Source organism: Pelobates fuscus, chromosome 11 (assembly GCF_036172605.1).
Source record: "Pelobates fuscus isolate aPelFus1 chromosome 11, aPelFus1.pri, whole genome shotgun sequence".
Taxonomy (NCBI): domain Eukaryota; kingdom Metazoa; phylum Chordata; class Amphibia; order Anura; family Pelobatidae; genus Pelobates; species Pelobates fuscus.
In genome coordinates this window covers 128492227-128516613 of record NC_086327.1, presented here as the reverse complement: position 1 = coordinate 128516613, position 24387 = coordinate 128492227, and the positions used below count along the sequence as shown (strand labels likewise).

Below are 24387 nucleotides of genomic sequence, written 5' to 3'. Positions count from 1 at the left end.
AAAGTTACATTTAGTTAGCATAAAATATGATTTTTTCACTATACACAAAAAAGTAATCACCTGTGTTTTACCAGCACTGTAACGTAATGTAAGAGATATTTTCTGTGTTATTGCACAGCGATTTGATGAGTCTTATCATTATTTTTATGATCTTGTACAACCTACGATATTGTTTAAATTCATGTTTCAAACCAATATTTTACAAAAAAACACTATCATACACAAAGCACTAAGGAAAAATTCACATTCACTTTCGTTTCATTATCTCGTGGGATAGAGTAAATTTATCTTATAAAATTAAACTTTAGATCTCATTATTGTGTTTATCTTTATCTTTAATAGAGTTAATTGATGCTAGTTTTTTTTTATATAAGACAGTTATCCCTTTGTGAATGGTTTACCTCTACAAAACTATGCCTTGTACCTCCTCACCTCCTTCTTTGTAAATGTTGAATAATTACTTTCTTCTCGTTCTTCAAGCTGAACCAGACTTTCTTTCAACATATAGTAAATGGTAACAATCTATTTGGCATATATACATTCAAATCAGATTAAAATGAATTGCTGACTAAGCTTTTTAAGAAAGGTGACATTTCCACGTAATAAATCAAGAATGCATAGAAAAGACAAGCCATGCAGTAGAATTCAAAGAAAAATAAGGAGTCTCTCTGGTCAGACACAAGTCCCAGTATTTCATCATATTGGACTGTTTTCTAATTAGTGATTAATTAACTAATAAGGAGTCTCTCTGTTCAGACACGAGTCCTTGCATTTCATCATATTAGCCCGGTTTCTAATTAGTGATATTTTTTATTAGGTACTGGGTCAGGCAGGGTGATCTTGTGATCTGCCTGAGGGCCATGGCTCGGTCCCAAGCATACTGGGGTTGGAGCCCAAAGGAAAACATAATGAGTTTGAGAGAGAGGTGTAGATCTGTCTTGATATTTCCCATTTTTTTATGTCATGACCCATCTCTACCTATGCACAGCTGCTGCTCATTAGGATCTCAATGAAAGAACAAGCAGAAACTAGCACCGAGCACCGAACACTCAGCCAGGTATTCAGTGCAATCAACCCCCCCCACCCCATCCGGAGTTTAAGCCCACCAAACAATGCATATGGATCTTCCTACTAGTTGCAGGGATTTCTCCCCCCATATACTTTTTGCCATGATGTAAGCACCCCATACGGTACACATATCGCAGGTTGAGAACTAATGTCTAAGGAATTAGTAAGATTTTATTGTGTGATTACTTGTGTACAGAAGTACATGTAGAACATAGGTTGATCAATGGAATCCTTATTGTCAGTCTAAGTTATCCAAATTGAGAACATTCTTGTGTTCTCTAATAGCCACCAATGCAGTTATAAGCTTGGTTTGGGTTGCTATATGAAAACTTTTACTGAAGTTCATTATGATATGTGGTTTAAAAGTATCATATGTAAATATCAACTAATTAAATGCTAAAAACAGATGTTCTGGGGAATATTGAGAGTGAATGCACTAAAGAGAAACTAACTAGCTTTGTTGAACTCTATACCAAATTGAGTAGAATAAAGTTATGCAACAGACATCAAAGTGAAGGTTTTTTTCATAATTGATCACCTGCCCACTACTCGTATGACCCTATTAGCCTGTCTTATTTTTAACTGTTCTTCAACATACCTTGTTCATATTGACCATATCTACTCTTTAACCTCCTTCATTCACACCAGCTATTGAACCTACGTGTTTATATGCACCCTTAACCATTTAAACCTTTGTATTAGCCATCCGTCGGCCATTGATATATTCCCTTCAATGGCCCTCCTTGGTTTATGACCACTATTCAACCCCTATTTTCAAATCCAGCTTTTTATTCCTGCCCCAAATGATTTAAGTGATTGCTTTGTGTCAAATGCTTAGGAGTAAAGGATAGAGAAATCGCTATATTGACATCTTCTCCCCTAATTGCTAATTAAATTCAAACCCTTGAATAATAATCTGCTGTAATGTCTTTCTCTCTTACAGTGAAATGTAGCTCAGTGGGAACATTGACATTAGAAGATTGAAGGACTGTCAAAAGCCCCTCAGAAGGTTATTCTTGGTTGTGTCCATTTCCTCACATTATATTATTATGTTTGGAAAAATATTACCATGTAATATTCACAATCTATCTCTACTTACCTGGTGTTTTCACTTCTGATGGGAACCCTGTCGTCCTGTGATTAACAGCAATAATTCTAAAGGCATACACAATAGCAGGGTCTAAGCCTCCAAGTTTGTGTCCTCGAATTTCTGGTTCTATGTCACTAGCCACCGTGTCCCATGAAGAAGTCATGGCAGCCCTCCTTGGACCAGTAAAAGACCGGATACTGGCTTGCCTCTGTACCATAAAACCTGTAAGGTCACCAATTCCTTGGGTCATCCATTCCAGGTCCACTTCTGTCCTTTGCCGACTATACAGGAGCTTACTGATCGTAACGTTGGGTGGAGTAGGATATTCTGTACATAGAAATTAAGAAACAAAGGATATCAGAAATATGTTTTGGCAACACTTTCATTAATCTCTTGTTTCTTTGTCTTCTCTTGTTTAATTTGTAGCTTTTTTGTCTAATGCAAAGAATTTTAACCCAGTCAATGCTATAATGTGATCACACATGCAAAACTCTAGAATCGCTATCATACCTGCCAACATTTCCACAGTAAATCATAACTTATTAATAGGATGATTGTCTTGTCAGCTATAATTCATCTACCATTTGGGGATACATTTTTTACTAAAAAGGGATAGTAATTTTAATAACAATAATATTAAGTTATTTAACCAGTAACAGAACATTAAACTTTTGATTGTTGTCAAGCATTCCATGGGGTCACATGGTTACTTTTATTAAACATAATGGTATTGTGTGATTTTAATTTGTTTGATAAATAGACACATTATTATAGTCATTATGATTATGCAATAAATGTGCGCATCTTAAAATAAAATAACGGGTGCGCACCATAACAAAAAAACTGAACTCTTTGGATACATGGAGGTTATCAGGGCACGTGGGCTAATCTCTTGATTTTTAGTAAGTCAAATGAGAAAGTCGTGTTTTTATTAAAGACACAGAAACTGGTATGACCTCAAACTCTTTTTTTCCCAATAGCAGCAAAGAAAAAAATCTAACAGAAACATCAAATATACAGAGGAAAAGGAATACATTGACACGGGTACAGATTAGATCACTCCTTCCCAACATTCATCAGCAGAGGTGATGAATAGCAATGCACGAATTACAATATTAGCCTTTGTTACTGCTTCCTGCAGATGAGTGTCACCCAATGTAGTTGTGCTGTGATATGATTGAATTTTCTTGCAGTACATTTATGTTTTTCTTTTTCCATGTATTTACTGTCTGTATTGCTATTCTTGGAGGATGTTCTGCCTCTGTGTGTTTTTTTTTTTTTTTTATTGCTCTTTTTTTTTCTAATAGTTTATGTACCGTAAATTGTTCTCTACTGTATTGTTCATTTTGATATATTTCCATTCATTTTTCTCACTTTATTGTGATCATTGTTGTTATTTTTTGCTGTAGTTTTGTTTTTCCTGTGTTTCTGGTAGCACAAGCACTGGAGACCATAAGCTATCACACATAGTTCTCAAATCTTCGTTACTTTCATGGTCTCTTGTCATTCATGGTGGCCATTTTACCCGTCGTGGACTTGGTGACCATCTTTCTTAGGACAATTTGTTTCATCGTTGAGTCTCATCCAGTTTACACTATTTTACCATTATATTGTGAGTTTGTATCAGTCCTGTCAGATTGTTATATTAGGGTTAATACAGCAAGTGCTATGTAAGGGAGTCTTTCTGTGGTCAAAGTCTAGTTTGATGCTCAGCTATCAGATAGATAATGTATGGAAGGTATTTATATGTCAGATTTTTGTTTTCTGCAGTTTGAATCATATTTTTCTTCCTAATAACTATTTTCTGATTACATTAAAAATTCAATTCTAATTTATTTTAAACTGAAATCAAATCAAATTTAATTATATTTTAATCTAATTTTATATATTTGATCTCAAATGTATTTCAGGTCCACCTGTTTGCATTCAGACCGAATCCCAACTTCCAAACTTTTTCATCAGGAAATCAGACCCAGATACTCTACTGGTAGATGATTTTGTAGAAGACATGTCTTGAGGTCAGAATTATGCCTTTTCACCATTTCCATTGGGTAAGAGCTCAAAAAGCATTGTTAGTAATTAACAACACCCTTACCCGTTGGAACATTTTTATCAATTTGTAGATTTTGTTTTCTAATTCCTTATTTTTAAAGCACAAACACAAATGAAATAGGCAGCAACAAAGCAATTGAACATTTTAAAATCAGTTTTAAAAAGCACAACTGAGGCAAACAGGTTGTGGAAAAAAGAGGAAACAAACACAATAGGTCAAAGGGGGCTCTTCCTGCTTAGGTGATGGGTTATGATAATGTCTTCTATTTAAAAGGCTATATCTGAACCCAGGAAAAAAATGGTTCTATCCATCCTGTAGGAAATGGGACATAAGAGACATAAGCCTTATATACCGCTCTGTGGAACTAGTGTTAACTTGCATGCCTAGGGTTACAATGTGAAAAGAAAAATTAAAACAACACAAATAAGTAAAGAAATCAGGAACCCGCTTTGAAACCTACATCTTCTCAACCAAATGTGTTGAAGATCCACCACAACAAATCCAAAATAAATGATTTGTTGTAGCTTGGGCTAAATTGAAGAAACACCTTCTTTTTGAGAAAACAGAGAGGTAAGTTGGGGCCCCATCAATGCCATGTCCCATTGCTGCTGAACAGAGTTGTCATCAGCCCAAGCTGTCACTTTGTCGACATTATTAAAGGAATTTTCACTCAGTTACCAATCTGATTGCATAAGGTGTTTCTTTTCTGCTTCACCTTGGAATTGAAGCAATACTTTCCTTGCCAACCCTGTCGGGATCCTGGGAGAGTTTGCACCTGTGGCCATAGATTTAGCCTGGGTGGGTTTGATAAGGGAGGCAATCATCCAGATGGAACTCTGAAGTGCCAATCTCCTTCGTAACCCCCATGATGCTCACACTGAGGCTCCAGAATCTGACTTCAAGTTAATTTGCTTGTATCTTTCAGCAAACCTTGGATCACTGGAAATGTATAGCTGAGGCTGCACACATCCCCCTGACACCACAGCCTTTCACATTGATTATATCTTCCCTTATAGTGACCAAATAAACAAGAAAACAATGTTTTTTTTGAAATCCCATCAACATTCACTTTGCATGAAGGAGTCATCTGATCTGATGGGGCCGTACCTAATGCAAATACTTATTGATATCTTTAAGCTTGGATTCCTCAGCTACCTTGACCTTCTTCAATCACTTCCCTATTGTGTCCCAGAAACTATACGGATTTTGGGACTGCCAGTGGTGATAATTTTATGTATTTAATGCTTGTCAACTTCAGGCCTCGTTTCATATTCGAACACTTGAGTCAAACACTGCTCATTACAAAGAAAACGGACCGTGGAATGTGTGCACTGCTATTTACCATCTCCACTGATATATGTTTTGGTGGAAGAACAGTATGTAAGTTGTGTCTATGTATTCCATTGTATCTGTATAAATAGTGTTTTCTGTTAAATGTCTTCTTTGCTGCTTTTGGGAGTAGAAAGGTTTAACCATAATATTTGTCTCTGTCTGTTTAGTAAAATCACGGCGGCTCTGTCAGCAGTTCCCATGTGTTAACCCCTTAACGACGAGTGACGGACGAGGTCCGTCACTCAGGGGAATGCGTTAATGACGAGTGACGGACCTCGTCCGTCACCCGTTAAAATTAACCCCAGATCGCCGCAATCGCGGCGATCGCGGGGTTAATGGTGCTCCGGTCTGCCTCTGCATTAGAGGCAAACCGGGAGCACCGGATCGGGCTGTCAGAGTACATGTGCCCGCTCTGACAGCATGCCAGAGCGGGCACATGTGCTCTCTATACTCACCTCCGCCTCCCTGCACTTCCTGGTTCTGTGTGAAGTGCAGGGAGACGGATCTTCAGTGATCCTGCCCCCTGGTGGAAAGAAAACATTGTAAAATTAAAATCCCACCCCCCTTTACCCCCCCTTTACCCATTTTAATAAAAAATTAACCCCTTCCCTGCCAATTGATCACTGACTACAGTGATCAATTGGCAGGGATTACATTTTACTAAGATCTGATTTTTTTTTTAACCCCTGAGGGTTAATTCTTTTTTTTTTTTAACCCTCAGGGGTTCAATTTATTTTATTAATTAATTTAAATATTTTACAATTATAAATTTAGCTAGCTGGGGAGGGTGGAAGTTAGTGGGGAATTGGGGGATTTAGTATTACGCTAACTAGGGGTTAACGTTAAAAAAAGTTTAAAAATAAGCTTTAAAAAGTTAAAAAATTAAGTTAAAAAAAAAGTTTTAATAACATTTAAGTAAAAAATTTAAAAAAATAAACCCTTTACCCAGTCCAAATAAAAATTAACCCCTTCCCTGCCAGTCGATCACTGCCTACAGTGATCAAAATACAGATCACAGTATTATACTGTTCTAATTTTTTTTTTAACTTTTATTTATTTTTTAACCCTCAGGGGTTAAATTTATTTAATTAACTAATTTAAATATTGTATAATTAAATATTTTGCTAGCTGGGGTGGGTGGGAGTTATGGGAAAATGGGGAATTTACTGTTAGTGCTGCTTACTGCTAGTTAGGGGTTAACGTAAAAAAAAAGCTTAGAAAAATGTTAAATCTGTAAAAAAAAGTTTTACGAAAGTTTAGGAAACTTTAAAAAAATGAATAATCAAAACAAAAGTTTAAAAAATAGTTTTAAAAAGTAAAAAAAGTTTTAAAAAGTAAAAAAATACATTTAATAACGCTCATTACCACTACACCTGGTACAAGCTAGCGGAAAAATGATCCCACGCTAAGGTTCAAAATATGCCTTTTGAAATACCCTGGGATGTCTTCTTTAAGAAATGGTATGGCTTTATGGGGTATTTGGTTCATATAGCCTGGTAAAATACTCTAAAATGGGACATGGGCACAGCGTAAAAATGTAAAGTTTGAAAAAAAATGGAATGGCTGTGTCCCAAATGTGCCCCTCCGATGTCCACATATACCTGGCAAAGGTACATACGGGGGTATTTTTGTACTCAGCAGACATAGCTGAGCAACATATGAAGTATTATACAGTGGTAGTACACATAAGGTTTGCAAAATATACTGTGCAAACTCACTTTGTGTGTCAAAACGGCAGAAAAAACGCTTATTACCACTACACCTGGTACAAGCTAGCGGAAAAATGATCCCACGCTAAGGTTCAAAATATGCCTTTTGAAATACCCTGGGATGTCTTCTTTAAGAAATGGTATGGCTTTATGGGGTATTTGGATTATATAGCCTGGTAAAATACTCTAAAATGGGACATGGACACAGCGTAAAAATTCAAAATTTGAAAAAAAATGGAATGGCTGTGTCCCAAATGTGCCCCTCCGATGTCCACATATACCTGGCAAAGGTACATACGGGGGTATTTTTGTACTCAGCAGACATAGCTGAGCAAAATATGAAGTATTATACAGTGGTAGTACACATATGGTTTGCAAAATATACTGTGCAAACTCACTTTGTGTGTCAAAAAGGCAGAAAAAAACGCTTATAACCACTACACCTGGTACACGCTAGCGGAAAAATGATCCACGCTAAGGTTCAAAATATGCCTTTTGAAATACCCTGGGGTGTCTACTTTAAGAAATGGTAGGCCTTTGTGGGGTAGTTTGAATTTAAAACCTGCAAAGATGCTTGGAAATTGCACATAGGCCCGGCGTCAAAATTCAAAGTTCGGTCAAAACTGATATGGCTTGGTCTCCTATATGGCACTGTAGCTTCACAAAATAGTGCCATAGACATACAATGGGGGTGTCCTTTTACTCAGAAGACTTAGCTGAGCATAATTTGGGGGGTTTGAACTTAGTGGCACACATGAAATATACAAAATGCCCAGCAAAAATGCAATCCGTATGTAAAAAATGCACAAAATTATTTTTTACCACATACTTTGGCATGTAATGGTAAAAAAATGGGGGCATGTTAAGGCACAATATGCACCTTATGAGATACCCTGGAGTGTCTTCTTTTACAAATGGTAGGCCTTTGTGGGGTGTTTTGAACAGTCAAACTGTTATAATACCCCAAATGGAAGCATAGGCTCATTAAATCCGTCTCTCAAAATTCTACTGTGAATACTGAAAAGGACAGGTCTCCTGTATGGCACTGTAGCTTCACGAAATAGTGCCATAGACATACAATGGGGGTGTCCTTTTACTCAGAAGACTTAGCTGAGCATAATTTGGGGGGTTTGAACTTAGTGGCACACATGAAATATACAAAATGCCCAGCAAAAATGCAATCCGTATGTAAAATATGCACAAAATTATTTTTTACCACATACTTTGGCATGTAATGGTAAAAAAATGGGGGCATGTTAAGGCACAATATGCACCTTATGAGATACCCTGGAGTGTCTACTTTTACAAATGGTAGGCCTTTGTGGTTTTTTTTTGAACAGTCAAACTACTATAATACCCCAAATGGAAGCATAGGCTCATTAAATCCGTCTCTCAAAATTCTACTGTGAATACTGAAAAGGACAGGTCTCCTATATGGCACTGTAGCTTCACGAAATAGTGACAAAGACATACAATGGGGGTACCGTTGTACTCAGCAGAAGTAACTGAACACATTATAAAACTTTGTACAGGAATAGCACACACCAACTTTACAAAATACACATGAGAAGTTCTTTGTTATAAGTTTGTGTGCGAAAACCCCCCAAAACACCAATATTTAGCAGAGGTTGGCGGTAAAATGGCTACGTAGAAAGTGTCAAAACAACCTTAGGTAAATAGCCTGTGGTGTCTACTTTATATAAATATATACTTTTGTGTGGCAATTTTGTTTTCTTTTATGGCTATTAGGCTTACAAGACAAACATACCAAATTCTAAAATCGCTCCACATAAAAAGTTTATTTTACTCCTTGTGCTTTGTGACCTGTAACTACCAAAAAAAACTTAAAATCCCAGACACATTATATATTCTGTAATTCAGAACAACTAAATGAATTTATTTTTAATTACTTTCCTTAACCTGCACTAATTATGTACACATTATTATTGCAAAAACTGTAAAAAAAACACACAAAAATTCATTTTTTTGCATATTTCTGTATTTTTTTTATAATAAATAAGCATGTATATATATATGTGTTACATCAAATTAAAGCCCTTTCTGTCCTTTAAAAAACGGTATATAATATGTGTCGGTGCAATAAATTAGTAAAATGCAAATTGCACTTGAACGCAAATAGCAAAAAATGCAAAAAATGCCGTTGTCATTAAGTGAAAGACAAGCTTCTGAAGCTCTGTCCTTAAGGGGTTAATACTTTGGAACACCTCACAACACTCTCTTCCTAGCTGTCCCCTGGAATTAATCCAATGACTTAATGGGAAATGTTATTGAAGAAACGTCTCATAGAAAGAAACACTTAAATAACACATAAAACAACTTTTTTTTATCAATGAGCACATATAAATTCATAACCCATGGAAAAAAAACCTATACAAATTAATGTGGTGAGACAATAAAATTAGGTGGATTAATAACCGTTTCATGTTTTATTAAAAAAAATGTATAAAACTGTGACTTAATGTCGCTAAAGCTATAAAAAATCCTACATTTTATTAAAGACTGGAGGCTCATATTATGCTCGTTTAAAGCTTGCAAAAATCTCATTAAATAATCTGTCTAGAAATTTAATTATTTGGTTTGAAATAAAAATAATTTGAAACAGGATTATTGATAAATATGTGATTTGCTGAAATTGATGATCTTTAAACATTGACAGTTCGGTAAGCTTTTCCTTTATCATAACAATAGGAAAAAATATTTACAATTTCTGGAATATCTGCATGCAAGGGATCCAAATCTCATTTCCATGCAAAAATGTATGTGTTTTGCTGGTTCCTATAAACACCATTGACCGTCTGTTTCATTTTTTTTTCACAACGAGCCCCCCATCCATGAAACCTTGTGTCCAATTCTATGACTATATCAGGAAATAACCCATAAATGGCTTTCCATTCCAAGCTATTCTGTGTCGTAACTATCAAATTAAGTTGTCCTTTGCTTCAATGGTACGATGGTTTGAGGTAATGCTCGATAGTGGAGTGGCGCTGGGAAATTGCTTGAATTGATGCCAAAAGTAAACTGACGATTCTTACAGGAAGTCTGAGGGTTATAGAGGCTTTCTGTAGTACCTTCTTTGTTTCTTTGTGAATCACTTTACATTTTTGAGTCGGTAAAGTGAGTGTTTGTAAATTTGAATTTGTTAGAAACCCCCAAAATTTAATCTGTTAAGATGGTTTTAGAGAAGATTTAATCTAATTGATAATGAAACATAGATTTTGTAAGACATCCAAAGTCAAATGTGAATGAAGTGTTATAGTGTAGGTTTTTTGTCATAATTAAAAAAAAGTCTACGTATATCAACACCAGGACACCTTGACTTTGTAATAATGTTGTGACTGGTTTTAACACCTTTGTAAAGCACCAAAGTGCCATTAACAGTCCATAGGGTAGACAGGTGAACTGCCATTTTTTTCTTCTTCCAATGAAATTTAAGACATTTGTGATAATCCAAATGAAAGGGGGGTGAAAGATAAACATATTTTAAATCTACCCTTATAAAACAGTGTCCCTGTTGTAGCAAATCCCTCAGACAATGAATACCCTCCATTTTAAAATGCTTGTATTATTCCCAAGCATTCAGAAACTTTAGATTTTGAAAAATGTAAAGGAAGAGGTTCTTTCTTCTGAACCGAATAATGTACAAAATCTATTTTAAATCTCTTCACTGTATTGAGAACCCACATATCTGAAGTGATTTGAGACAAGTGATGGAAAGTATTTGTGATTCTGACACCCAATTTCCCTTGAATAAACAGGTTCCATTGGACATACCTGAAAAATGTTGTGATCTAGACCAGGGGTTCCCAACCCATTCCTCAAGTACCCCCTACCAGTCCAGGATTCAGGGAAAGTGTTTTTTTTTTCTTTTAAAAACACCTTAGACACAACTGGGTCATCCCTAAATCCTGGACTGTTAGGGGGTACTCAAAGACTGGGTATGGAACCACTGATCTAGACAATCTGGACTCTGGATCTCCATGGTCTTCTTCGTTTTGGGGGAAAAAAAGTAAATTTTATGAGATTTAAAATTGGGTTCTATTTCTCCTTTAGTAGGAACCTTTGAAATTTTGTCTTGATTGAAAAATTCAGATGGAAGAATGGTACTCGCTTCTTCAGGCCCTTCCAAAAATGTTATTCTTAAAAACCTGTTTTAAATGTATTTGAGATTTATTTAGCGAGGAAAAAATATAAACATATTTCCCAATGTTTTCAATAAATTATTCCCCAAACAATAAGACTTCTGCTGAGGGTCCATACTCTGAAATATCATCCATTACAGTTAGTTGTACGTATAATTTTAGAAGATTGTCACTTTGTCTATCTGATGCCAGAGAAAAATTAGCATTACCTAAAAGGAATATAACCGTTTGAATCTAACCTCCTAAAACTTGAACATATTCCAGTTTACCAATTTTCAATGGTAAATCAAAAAGCTTAGTTAATGATCCGAGAATGTTTAAAATGTTATCTCGGTCGCTCTTTAAATATCTGTCTATTTCCTTCCTGGGATCCTTCCTGGATTTACTTAAATATTGGACAATAGTGGGATCAAATACCGGGATCATACAAGCCTTACTGGCAATCGTTGGTTGGGATACTTCATGAGCGGCAAATTGAGTGTTTTGTGCATGCGCAGGAAACCACGTGTTTCACGATTAAGGAACATGGACTCCAATCAAATGGAAGCCAGAGAACGGAGCTTGCAGACAATTCAAACAGAATCGATAAGGTGAGTTCAGAAAACAGACTAAAAAATGGTAAATAGACAAATTAAAATGTAACTAACTTATAGGTATTACATTTTTTTTAAAAATAAATCCAATGAAAGCACAGAAAAAAACGTAAAAAATTAGGACAAAGCAACACAAGAAAATTGAGACCTGGCTATTTATATATATTAAGAGACTGTTCCTGATTGGTTGAATTATATGTTCTATATTATCTTGGTCCTGTTCTAAGTTTGTTTGAATTTACATTGCATTTTACATTTGCTGCTATTTGAAGAAGTAAATGAAGTAAAGGATAATATGAGCCTCATATCTATAATTAAATTTAAGTACTATTGCAAATGGGTAAAAAGAAACTAATTATGTAGCGGCTGGTCAGCGCTTGCAAAGTTTGATCCAGATTTCAGTATTCCAGCAGCGTTCAGTCCAGCTGAAACCCAGACCAGTGTCAGGCCTGAATGATAAAATCTGGACACGTTTGCCATGTGAATGGCCCCGTACAGCAGCAAATCGTTTTGCCACATTTGTTAAGGGGCCTTTTAGACTTTAGTGAATACAACACAGATGTTTTAGCCTCAAAAAAAGCTGTATAAAATCCAGCATATATAAATTACATCTCTATTGACAGACACTGATAAGCTCAATTACTTTAAATGTGTCACTGTCGTAGGATTTCACTGGTTAACTGTAAGTGATATTATTCTGAGGTGGAAGCATCTAGGAGCAACGGCAAACCAGCCAGAAAGTGATAATTTTATGAAAAGACAGGAGGCTTCATATTTGCTTATCTTTCTTTACTGTAACTCCCAGCAGCAAATTTTTAAAGGATGAGTGCTAATACTCGCCTTCGTGTCTTCAATAAAATCATGACTTTCCATAACGACTTAGTAAAATCTTGGGATTTTATTACAGGACACGGTGGCTCCTATCAAGTAATTTTAAAGCGTATCAATTACCACAAAGAAACATTGAATAACCGGATTAAAATAAAATTGAGACCAGTCTGCTAATTTCACAATATCTTTATAATATAATTTGAAAAGGTGATCCAATAATATTACATCAATGGCAAAATCAAAGTACAGATTTGGTAAGTCTGAAAAAGATGGATAAAACACTTAAGTGATGGAAGTCTAAGTATGTGGAGAAATTTAAAATGTTACCCCTAAAATGCCACATGAATGGGCTCCATAATCAAGTGCATGTACATATGAGACCACCTTGCATGAGCTAAGTCATAAGAGTACAACTAATTTACATGAGAGTTGGTGAATAGATAAATAAGTGTTGTCCAACCATTGTTCAATAAAATTAAGAACAACATTCACATCTCTGATGGAAACATATTTGGGTTAAGGAGATCTGGAAAGTCTAATACCATTAAAAAGCATACAGGAAAACTCTCGCCAGCTAGAATCATATCAATTCCTCTATGGCCCAACAATATAACAGATTGAAACCAGTTTATTGTTCTGTAAGCTTTCCCATGTTCAAAAACGGAAGTCAGAAAAAGATAGTAAAACACATGGAGTTGCTGAAATTGGGCTCCAAATTGTGTTCCATGCTGAAATGAGACCAGACACTCCATGCACATGTATAAGATCTTCTAGTTTCTGATTCTGAAACTCCTTTGATAAAATTAGGTAAATGGAGATCTTCCAAGTCAAAACATTCAGAAGGTTTGGTTGTTGGAGTTTGTGCATCTGACTGGATGGAAGATTTGGCATGGAAAGAAAGAGTTGTGGAATACAAATCACATATAAAATTCAGGTAACCATGGTTGTGTTTGCCAAACCCGATAGACTGTCTAATTGCAATAGAAATGTTTGCATTGTCTCATAAAACATAATATTTTTCTTTCCTTTAAGAATAAAAGTATTAACTAGTTGTTCATGGGTTAATGATTCTTCCACCAAATCAAATATTTTGTTAATGGATACAGAATTATCTAAAATTTTTATCTTGACATGCTTTCATTACAAACTCTATACCTGTCTCTGACAATTGCGTCATGATTAGTGAGGTACTGAACCATTTTAGGGCCCAACCCAGGAGAAACACAAACTTTGTTGGGAATAGAAGATCAAGGTCATTCACACTAAATTCATATAGACTAGCGATGTCTAAGTGTTTATGATTTTTGTGTTCCAAATACAGTGTAATTTAGTCCAGCAGAGCCAACTTCACAAGCTGAAGATTCTTCTGGATTGGTATGGTCAACCTTTGCTATCAAACAAAATCTTTGGTGTTCGCTTTTTTTAAAGAACCTTTATCCTCCTCATGTTCTTGAAATACTGAATCTGAGAAATCAAGTCTGAGTTGTGTATTGACTCTATCTTTTTTTCTCATCTGTACATGATTCAGAGTCCATAATACTTTCTAACGTTAAGGCGTTAGACATTTTTCTCGTCACTTCTGCTCAACATGCATGGGCTCTGTTAAGTCTTTATTACTAGGGTTAATCCTAATTTAAAAGTTGTTGTAGAGATCTGTTGTGAAAAGCGCTTAGATTTATCAATAACTTTCCAAAGCTAAGATTGCAATGGAGGAACATAATCAAAATCTGAATTGAAAGACAAAACCTGATAGGGATCAAGGGTTTTTGGAAATGAATATTATCAGAGTGATCCGAAGTAGCTTGTGATAGTGCTTGTGATAATGACTTAGAAAGCTTATGGGTCATCGTATCCACAGAGTTTAGACTTATTAGGACATAGAATGTCTGTAAATTATTGTATTCTATCCAGAGGAATCTGAAAAATAAGGTTCATATTCTCCATCACTAGGGTTAGAGGATCTGAAATCAATGTTTTAAACTTTAGAGACTGTATCCTTATAGGAAGAACCAATAGCAGATGGAACTACAGGATCTTTAAAATATGCGATGCTGAATGCAATTCAATGTATACAATGTTTCAATTTAGAGAATATCTTCAAATGACAAATGTAATCAAAAGAAGTAAAATGGAGAGATGATCAAACAAAATATCCTCACTAAAACAAAGAGAATAAATTTAAGATTACTAAAGCAGAATAAAAATGCATTTGATCTAAAAAACACAAAGCCTCAATATAGGATCCAAAGAGCAATATTCTGAGGTAAAATGTGTTTAAAAAGTGTTATATGAAAATCTAATATATGAAAGTAGTGCAGTGACTGACCGCTAAACCATCTATCTTCCACATAGAGAAAGCCACCAAGTAACCTTATGAGAGAATAAAAGGTAAGGACAAGGAACACTTTGCCCCAACCAATATGGTCTTTGCAACAAAGTAACAGGGCATCTCTGATGGAGAAATTGGCAGCCAATATAGTGTAAATAAACCAGAAATGACCTAGAAACCAAGGAAAATCACTATAAAGAGAAAATAGGTAAGGTAGCATTCAAGTAGGTGAGCACTTGGGAAATAGTGATCACAATATAGTGTCCTTTGAAATAAACTCAAAAAAACAAAAGCACATGGGGTACACTAAACATATAATTTTAAAAAGGCCAATTTCAATAAGATAAGGGGACCTTTACAATATATTGATTGGTATAAACTCTTTAGTGAAAAGAACACTGAGCATAAATGGAAGATCTTCCAACAAATATTAGAAAGGTACATTTCTCAGTATGTACCATTGGGTAATAAAGATAATAGAAACACATTTAAACCAATGCGGCATAGTGGGAAAGTGAATTAAGAAATAGAAAATAATAAAAGGGCATTCAAAGCCTTTAAATCGGACATATCAGAGGCATCCTATAAAAGATATGAGGAAGCCAATTGGGGGTTGCAAAAAGGCGATTAGATTGGCTAAACTTCAAAATGAAAAACATGATAGACAAAAAGAGAAAAAAACAACCCCAATGCATTTTTAAGTACATAAATAAAAAAATAAAAAAAAGGAAAAACGGAAAGTGTTGGTACATTAAAAACCGGGATGGGGGTGTTAGCTAATGAAGCCTAGGAAAAGGCAGAAATTTTAAATAACTATCACTCCTCCATATATATTAAGGAAGAACCTATGGCAATAGATATTGAAATTATTGCTGCAAAAAACGTGCAGAAAAATTCCAGTTGTCTAACTCAAGACAAGGTGCTGCAGCAACTAAAGAAAGTTAACATAAACAAAGCTCTAGGACCTAATTGTATTCATCCACAAGTACTTAAGGAACTAAGTGAACCTCTGTTTTTAATCTATCAAGATGCTTTTCTTTCAGGAAGTGTTCCGGAGAATTGGCGGAAGGTGGATGTGGTTCCTATTTTCAAAAAGGGTTCAAAATCCTTGCCTGGAAATTATAGACCTGTAGACTTCTGTAGTAAATATTGAAAGGTTATTAAACGGACACTGTAGTCACCAAAACTTTAGTTTAATGAAGCAGTTTTGGTGTACAGATCATGCCCCTGCAGTCTCACTACTCAATTCTCTGCCATTTAGGAGATAAATCACTTTTGTTTCTGTTTATGCAGCTCTAGTCACACAGGCAGTGACTCACACAGCCTGCATGAAAACAAAATGGTTTCATTTTTCAATCAGTTGTAATTTGCTTTAAATGTTTTTATCTCCTGCTCTGTAAATTGAACTTTAATTACATACAGGATGTTCCTATATGGTCTAATAAGTCATTAACAGAGCAGGAGATAATACATTCTAGATTTAACAGAATTTGCAATACAGGAAGTATAAAAATTAGATGACTATTTACAGGAAATGTTTAGAAAAGTTGTGTAAGTCACATGCAGGGAGGTGTGCCTAGGACTGCATAAACATAGTGATTTAACTCCTAAATGCCAGAAAATAGAACAGTGAGACTAAAGGGGCATGATCTATACCATAACTGCTTCATTAAGCTAAAGTTGTTTTGATGACTATAGTGTCCCTTTAACCCCTTAAGGACACATGACATGTGTGACGTGTCATGATTCCCTTTTATTCCAGAAGTTTGGTCCTTAAGGGGTTAAGGGATACTATTCAAGAATTCCTTAAGAAGAATGTGATTATCAGCAGAAATCTGCATGGTTTTATGAAGCACAGGTCATGTCAAACTAACTGGACTGCATTCTACGAAAAAGTAAGTAGAAGTATAGATCAGGGTATTGAAGTGGATGTGATCTATTTGGATTTTGCCAAGGCGTTTGATACAGTTCCACACAATAGATTAGTGTTCAAACTCAAGGAAATTGTTCTAGATGAAAATTCTTGTTCTTGGGTATAGCATTGGCTTAAAAACAGAGTACAAAGAGTTGTCATTGACTGTAAATTTTCAAGCAGGACAGAGGTGGCAAGTGGTGTCCCTCAGGGTTCTGTTCTGGAACTGAAAGAATACTCCAGCCTTTCAGTTTTACGCATAGGGGTTAAGCCCCAGGACACTTCCGGAGTGTCCACTTAGGTGTTTTTTCCACAGGTGGAGTTGGCACCATATTTGGACCATCACCACTTGCGGGTTTTCTCACTTTTCTGTTCTGGAACCCCTTCTATTTAACATGTTTATAAATGATCTTGAAAAAAACATTGAAAGTCATGTTTCAGTGTTTGCAGATGACTTAAACTCTGTAAAATAATACAATGTGAGCAAGATATTACTTTGCTGTAGAGGGATTTAGATAGACTGGGGGACTGGGCACTTAAATGGCAGATAAAATGTAATGTAGAAAAATGCAAAGTTATGCACTTCGATGTAAAGAAAGCACAAGCACCTTATACCCTTAATGGAATCGAATAAGGGATAACAACACACGAAAAGGACTTGGGAATTGTTATAGACAACAAACTATGCAACAATGTGCAATGCCAATCAGCAGTGGCTAAGGCCAATAAGGTACTGTCATTGATGAAAAAGAGAATTAATTCTCGGGATGAGAATATAATTTTGCCTCTTTACAAAACACTGGTAAGACCACATCTTGAATATGCTGTGCAATTTTAAGCACCTGTTCTAAAGAAGGATATTATGGCACTAGAAAGAGTGTAGAGGTGGGCTACAAAATTAATAAAAGGAATGGAACATTTTAGCTATAAAGAAAGGACAACAAATTTAAATCTCTTTAGTTTAGAAAAACATTGCCTCAGAGTGGATATGATAACATTATACAAATATATCTGGGGCCAATTGAAACCATGTGTGGAAATCTTTTCACAAACAGTAATTTACATTGGACACGATCGTCATGAGTTTAGACTGGAAGAAAGAAGCTTTAGTCTAAGGCAAAGGAAAGTTTTTTTTTAACGTAAGAACAATAAAGATATGGAATTCTCTGCCCGAAGAAGTGGTTTTATCAGAGTCCGTACAGATGTTTAAACAGCAACTAAATGCATAGTTGCAAAACCAGAATATTCAAGGATATAATTTTTCAATGAAGGGTAATAGCTTCTTGATCCAAGGATAAATCTGACTGCCATTCTGGTGTCAAGAGGGAATTTTTTTCCTAGTTTGTTGCAAAATGTTTTTTTTGCCTTCTTTTGGATCAACAGCAAAAAACAAATGTGAGGAAGGCTGAACTTAACAGGAGGGGAAAGGAAAAAGCATTCACAATGGTAAAACCATAAGAGCACCACATGAAAAAGCAAACATAAGAAATATTAGTAAAATAAATGAAAAAACAAAGATGCAAGCAAACAATAAATAAAATACAGTTAGTGCTGTTATTTAGAAGCACCATTGCAAAATATTAAAATAATGCAACACTTATCTCCTGGGAACAGCAAAGAAGCATCATATTGGAACATTCATTCAACGATTTAAGTACTGTGCTGACACCTGATTGGTGGGACTGGATGAGATCACTTCCCTGGAAGCAACATTGGTACAACAATTGTATACACTGGGGATCTTAAAAGTGCCTTTTATTTTTGGTCTGTTCATGATTATTAGAATGTTCTAAAATTGGACTAAAAGTGATATCGTTTGTTCTTTTAAATTCCGTCCCACACTTTTATTACAGAAAAAGCAAAAGAAAATTGGTAAATATATTGTGCCAATGAAAAAAGTGAATATTGCAACACGCAAAAAAAAAATATTATGGGCTAAAAAATATCCATATAATAAATCACGACAAAAAATGCAAAAAAAAATGATTCTAAATTATCTGCAATACTTTAATAAATCTCATCAATTATTACAACACAAATTATATCAGACCATCTTCATTGCACAAAAGGCATGTAATTCAAATCATATCAAGGGATTCACTGAGTTTTTTTTCTAGCACCTGTATATTATCTGAAGGCTATAAATCATGCTGCTAAAATAAAATAATTCATACGATATTTAGTAAACTGTACGTACTGTTAACTTGAAGCCAAATTAAAATGGAAGAATTTCCCACAGCATTAAAGGCCAAGCAGCGATACAATCCACTGTCGACGTTCCACTCGGTTTCTCGAACGGTTAAAGTAGAAGTACCAGATTCCTTAAGTATTCCATACTTCTGGGAATCTGAAGTTATTTCCTTGTTCTTGTTATCATACCAGATGATCTCAGATATAAGATTTGTTGGTTTCATGTGACAGCTCATCTGAGCATCATTTCCTTCAAGTACCGAAATGTTTCCAGACTTTTCCAAGACTGGAGACTCTGAAAAAAGAAAGTGATTGGAGTTCATGTATGACTTTTAAACTCCCCTCATTAGGAGAATTCCTCATTTAACAAAACATTACATTGAATAATAAGATAATTTCCCAGTTTGCTCAACGTAGACAATGTGATGGAACCAACATATAATCACATAAAACAAAATACATGGGGCATACGGTTAGATTCAAATTTATACAGAGAACTAGTTCAATTTCAAATTTAAATATTGAACTCCAGACAGCAAGACATTGATAAGTAGATGTGTCTAGGGCCCAACCCTAGTCCATAAAATTATTTTTTAATGTTTTACATTAGAATCTTAACTGGGTGTGGCACGCCTTGGACCTTCGTAAAGGGACATGCATCACATCGAGGCAAATATTAGCTTTGAATGAGACTGTTGCATCACTCTGCAGGCTTAAAAAAGAAGGCAAGTATTATTTTTTTTATGTTTACCTGCTTCTTTCTTATGCTTTCCACACCCATTCCAGGAGAGACACTGATCTAACCAATCAGTGTGCTATCCCTAGGAATGCTTTATAAAAGCTTTATAAAAGTGACGATTTTTGCATATTTATAAAGTAAAAAGGAGTAAAACACCGGTGAGCTATCATATCCCTTGTATCATAGTTATAAACTCTGCGACATCACATGTATGCTTACATGTAGAACCAATTGTATATTAGAGGTTAGCGCTCTAAGAGGGGTATTTTTATACCGGTTTAAATCTCACACTTGAAGTGTTAACTTGGTCTGTTGTCCAACAGACGTTGACAAACGAGCACTGAAGCAATATTAACAAAAACACAACCATACATTTTAAAGTATCCTTAGTCATTACATTGTTTGATATTATTTAACTAAAATGAATATTTTAGTGTCAAGAATTCAAACATGATAGGTCTAAATGTGCCGTTTAGCTCAGATTAATCAAATTACACATTCAAGCTTTTTTTGAACATTTTGATTTCATTAGATAACTCCTTAATTTGGAGCCCTTATGTGGTACCCACGTCTAAGGTTACCAAATTAGGGAGTTGCTTAGTAAATTGCTCCCTTATTTGCTACCCTTAGGATTAGGCTTGGGAGCTAAAAGGTATCTTCTTATTTTTATCAACGAATGACTGAACCACAGAGAAGAATTGCACCCATAGTGAGATCCCGGACTCGTTTGATTCGATCTTCAATATTCGGATTAACAGCCAGTTTGGAAACGCAGGTTGTCAGAATCCAAACGCACAAATCTAATTTTAAGTATGTAAAATAGAATTTACTCTTTAAGCTTTGTATCGAGTTAAGATTAAAAGCATAACATTCTCTAGCTGTACACTTCTAAGTTATCACATTGGATTTTAAACTCATAAGAAGTCTTACCGAGCCGGACCAGACACTGCTTCACGTCTGCATTCATGGGGTGCAGGCCACTGCAGGTAAACAATTTGCCATTATAAACTGGGTCGGATTTTAAGACATATATGTTGGAAGACTCCTTAGAGTCTCCAATTTCCTTATTATTCCACTCAAGTACGGCACGAGGGTGACCTCCTGGCCATTCGCAGGTTAACATGACATAATCATTCTGTTTTGTGGCTTTTGCAGAACAATTTGGTCCACCAGCTGGAAAAACTATATATAGAGAAATTGTAAACATTGTAAGCAATACTAACAGTTTATAAACGTTTTTAGCCTGAAGTGCTTCACATGTTAATGCCCCCTGGAGATATTCAGATTAACTTTACACTGTCCCCTGGAGAGATGCTGTATGTCATTCTATAAATGTTACATCGGGAATTGTTTCTCGGCTTCAAAGGCCAGAGATTCTACAGGGACGAGGCCAGGGAAGTGGACGTAATTGTAAATAATACAAGGATTGAAGAGAGCAATGGAGTGTGTCTATGCAGAAGTGAAATAAGGACTTTGGTTTAAATGGCAAATAATATCCAATTGATCCATTTAACCTGCCCTGTGAAGTAACTGATTTTCAGTTATGTCACTAACAGATCAAAATACCTTGATCAATCGTGGTAAATAAAGTACAGTTTGCCTGTATCCAAGTACTGGGATCTGCCTAATTTATTTTAACTCTTCGAGATATACATATTAATGGCTTTCACTCAATGTTTTATCATATCCCCCTCTCCCTTCTCTCTCTGAGCTATACATATTAATGGCTTTCAGTCTATGTTTTATCATATCTCTCTCTCCCTTTTCTCTCTGAGCTATACATATTAATGGCTTCCAGTCAATGTTTTATCATATCTCTCTCTCCCTTCTCCCTCTGAGCTATACATATTAATTGCTTCCAGTCAATGTTTTATCGTATCCCCCTCTCCCTTCTCCCTCTGAGCTATACATATTAATGGCTTTCAGTCAATGTTTTATTGTATCCCCCTCTCCCTTCTCCCTCTGAGCTATACATATTAATGGCTTCCAGTCAATGTTTTATCATATCTCTCTCTCCCTTCTCTCTCTGAGCTATACATATTAATGGCTTCCAGTCAATGTTTTATCATATCTCTCTCTCCCTTCTCTCTCTGAGCTATACATATTAATGGCTTCCAGTCAATGTTTTATCATATCTCTCTCTCCCTTCTCCCTCTGAGCTATACATATTAATGGCTTTCAGTCTATGTTTTATCATATCCCCCTCTCCCTTCTCTCTCTGAGCTATACATATTAATGGCTTTCAGTCTATGTTTTATTGTATCCCCCTCTCCCTTCTCCCTCTGAGCTATTCATATTAATGGCTTTCAGTTTACATGTTACATGTTTTAATCTTAAAAATACACTAGAGGGCGCAAGCAATGTAGAGATTCATGGCATGAAGTGAAATTCCAAAACAGCTAACATTAGTATTTCATAAAAATTCTATCTTTATAAAAACATTGTATTTAGGGGGTGGGGCGTGTTGGTGGTGGTGGTGGGGGGGAGTGGGGTAGGGGGGGATGACAATGTTGCTTTAATGCAAGCAGTCTTATTTTGAAGTCATGCAGCTCTTTGTGAGATACATTTTGTTCCATTGGAAAAGTGCATTCTGTCTCAACAAATGTGCTTAATATAGATTTTTTTAGTTTAGATTTTTTTAGTTCCACTCCACTAAAGTTGGTTTGCACCCCAGTTAGATTCTCCTCCCACTCCTGTTAGATTTCTCCTCCCACTCCAGTTAGATTCTCCTCCCACTCTAATTAGATTTCTACCTCACTTCAGTTAGATTCATTCCCCACTCCAGCTAGATTCATTCCCCTCTCCAGTTAGATTCATTCCCCTCTCCAGTTAGATTACTCTCCCACTCCAGCTAGATTCATTCCCCACTCCAGTTAGATTACTCTCCCACTCCAGCTAGATTCATTCCCCACTCCAGTTAGATTACTCTCCCACTCCAGTTAGATTCATTCCCCACTCCAGTTAGATTCTCCTCCCACTCTAATTAGATTTCTACCTCACTTCAGTTAGATTCATTCCCCACTCCAGTTAGATTACTCTCCCACTCCAGCTAGATTCATTCCCCTCTCCAGTTAGATTACTCTCCCACTCCAGCTAGATTCATTCCCCTCTCCAGTTAGATTACTCTCCCACTATAGCTAGATTCATTCCCCACTCCAGTTAGATTACTCTCCCACTCCAGTTAGATTCATTCCCCACTCCAGTTAGATTACTCCCCCACTCCAGCTAGATTCATTCCCCACTCCAGTTAGATTACTCTCCCACTCCAGCTAGATTCATTCCCCTCTCCAGTTAGATTACTCTCCCACTCCAGCTAGATTCATTCCCCACTCCAGTTAGATTACTCTCCCACTCCAGCTAGATTCATTCCCCACTCCAGTTAGATTACTCTCCCACTCCAGCTAGATTCATTCCCCTCTCCAGTTAGATTACTCTCCCACTCCAGCTAGATTCATTCCCCACTCCAGTTAGATTACTCCCCCACTCCAGTTAGATTCGTTCCCCACTCCAGTTAGATTACTCTCCCACTCCAGTTAAGTCCCTAAATATCAGCTCACTCCAACCTGTATAATGGATAACTGTTGCATGCATTTCTCCTTCGGTTATGTGTAGATTTGATTATATAATATTAATACACTGTCCTCATACAATTAAAAAAAACCAATTTACTTACGTATAGTGGTACTGCAGGTAACTTCAAATCTAAGCGCCGGATGGGAGATTGCGCATGTATAAGTGCTGCCATTTTGAATGTCTGATGCTCTTTGTATCTTGGTTGAATTGGAATATGACACAATCACATTATCCTCTTCACTTGATTTCAACCAGCGAACTTGTGCCAAAGGAAGGCCACCTTCCCATGAACACCAAAGAGCCACATCCTTGTAATTATTATGGGATAGAGCCGTACACGCTGGGGATCCTTCAGGTAAATCTGTACACAAAATATCATAAAACACGGCCACCAACAAGACGATGGAAACTGATATGAAATGTCTATAACTTCCAAAATAATAATGAAACATTGTGAATTACCAAATCTGATCATATAATAAAATACAGAACTGGGAAAATCTTGAAGTCTCTTCTTTAATAATTATATTGCTGTCGAGAACAGAATGAATATATGAGACAGCTAAAAGCAGATATTATTACATTTATTTTGCATCAATGTAAGCATTTCTTTTTTAAGCACTGTATCCTTTTTCCTGCCATAATTATGTTTGCTGTAGAAAATTACTATTCTTAATATAAATATCTTATAAGTGTAATCTTCAATATTATTCCAGATGTTCCTCTAAATCACCAGGTGTTTTGTTTGCATTACCCCTACCTGGTATTATTGGGGTCTTTTTTTATGGTTTTTTTTTTTAATGTTTTT

The 24387-nt window shown here is 35.9% G+C and overlaps 1 protein-coding gene across 1 annotated transcript in view; it reads right to left on the bottom strand.

The window, feature by feature from the left end:
* Positions 1-24387, bottom strand: part of VSIG10L2 (V-set and immunoglobulin domain containing 10 like 2) — a 52114-nt gene that overhangs the window by 13539 nt on the left and 14188 nt on the right. Inside the window, exons 5-8 of the mRNA XM_063435673.1 lie at positions 23680-23940; positions 20937-21188; positions 19275-19562; positions 2168-2485 (exon numbers count right to left, since the gene is read on the bottom strand). Of these exons, the coding sequence (XP_063291743.1) occupies positions 2168-2485; positions 19275-19562; positions 20937-21188; positions 23680-23940 (1119 nt within the window). The remainder of the gene's footprint in view (positions 1-2167; positions 2486-19274; positions 19563-20936; positions 21189-23679; positions 23941-24387) is intronic.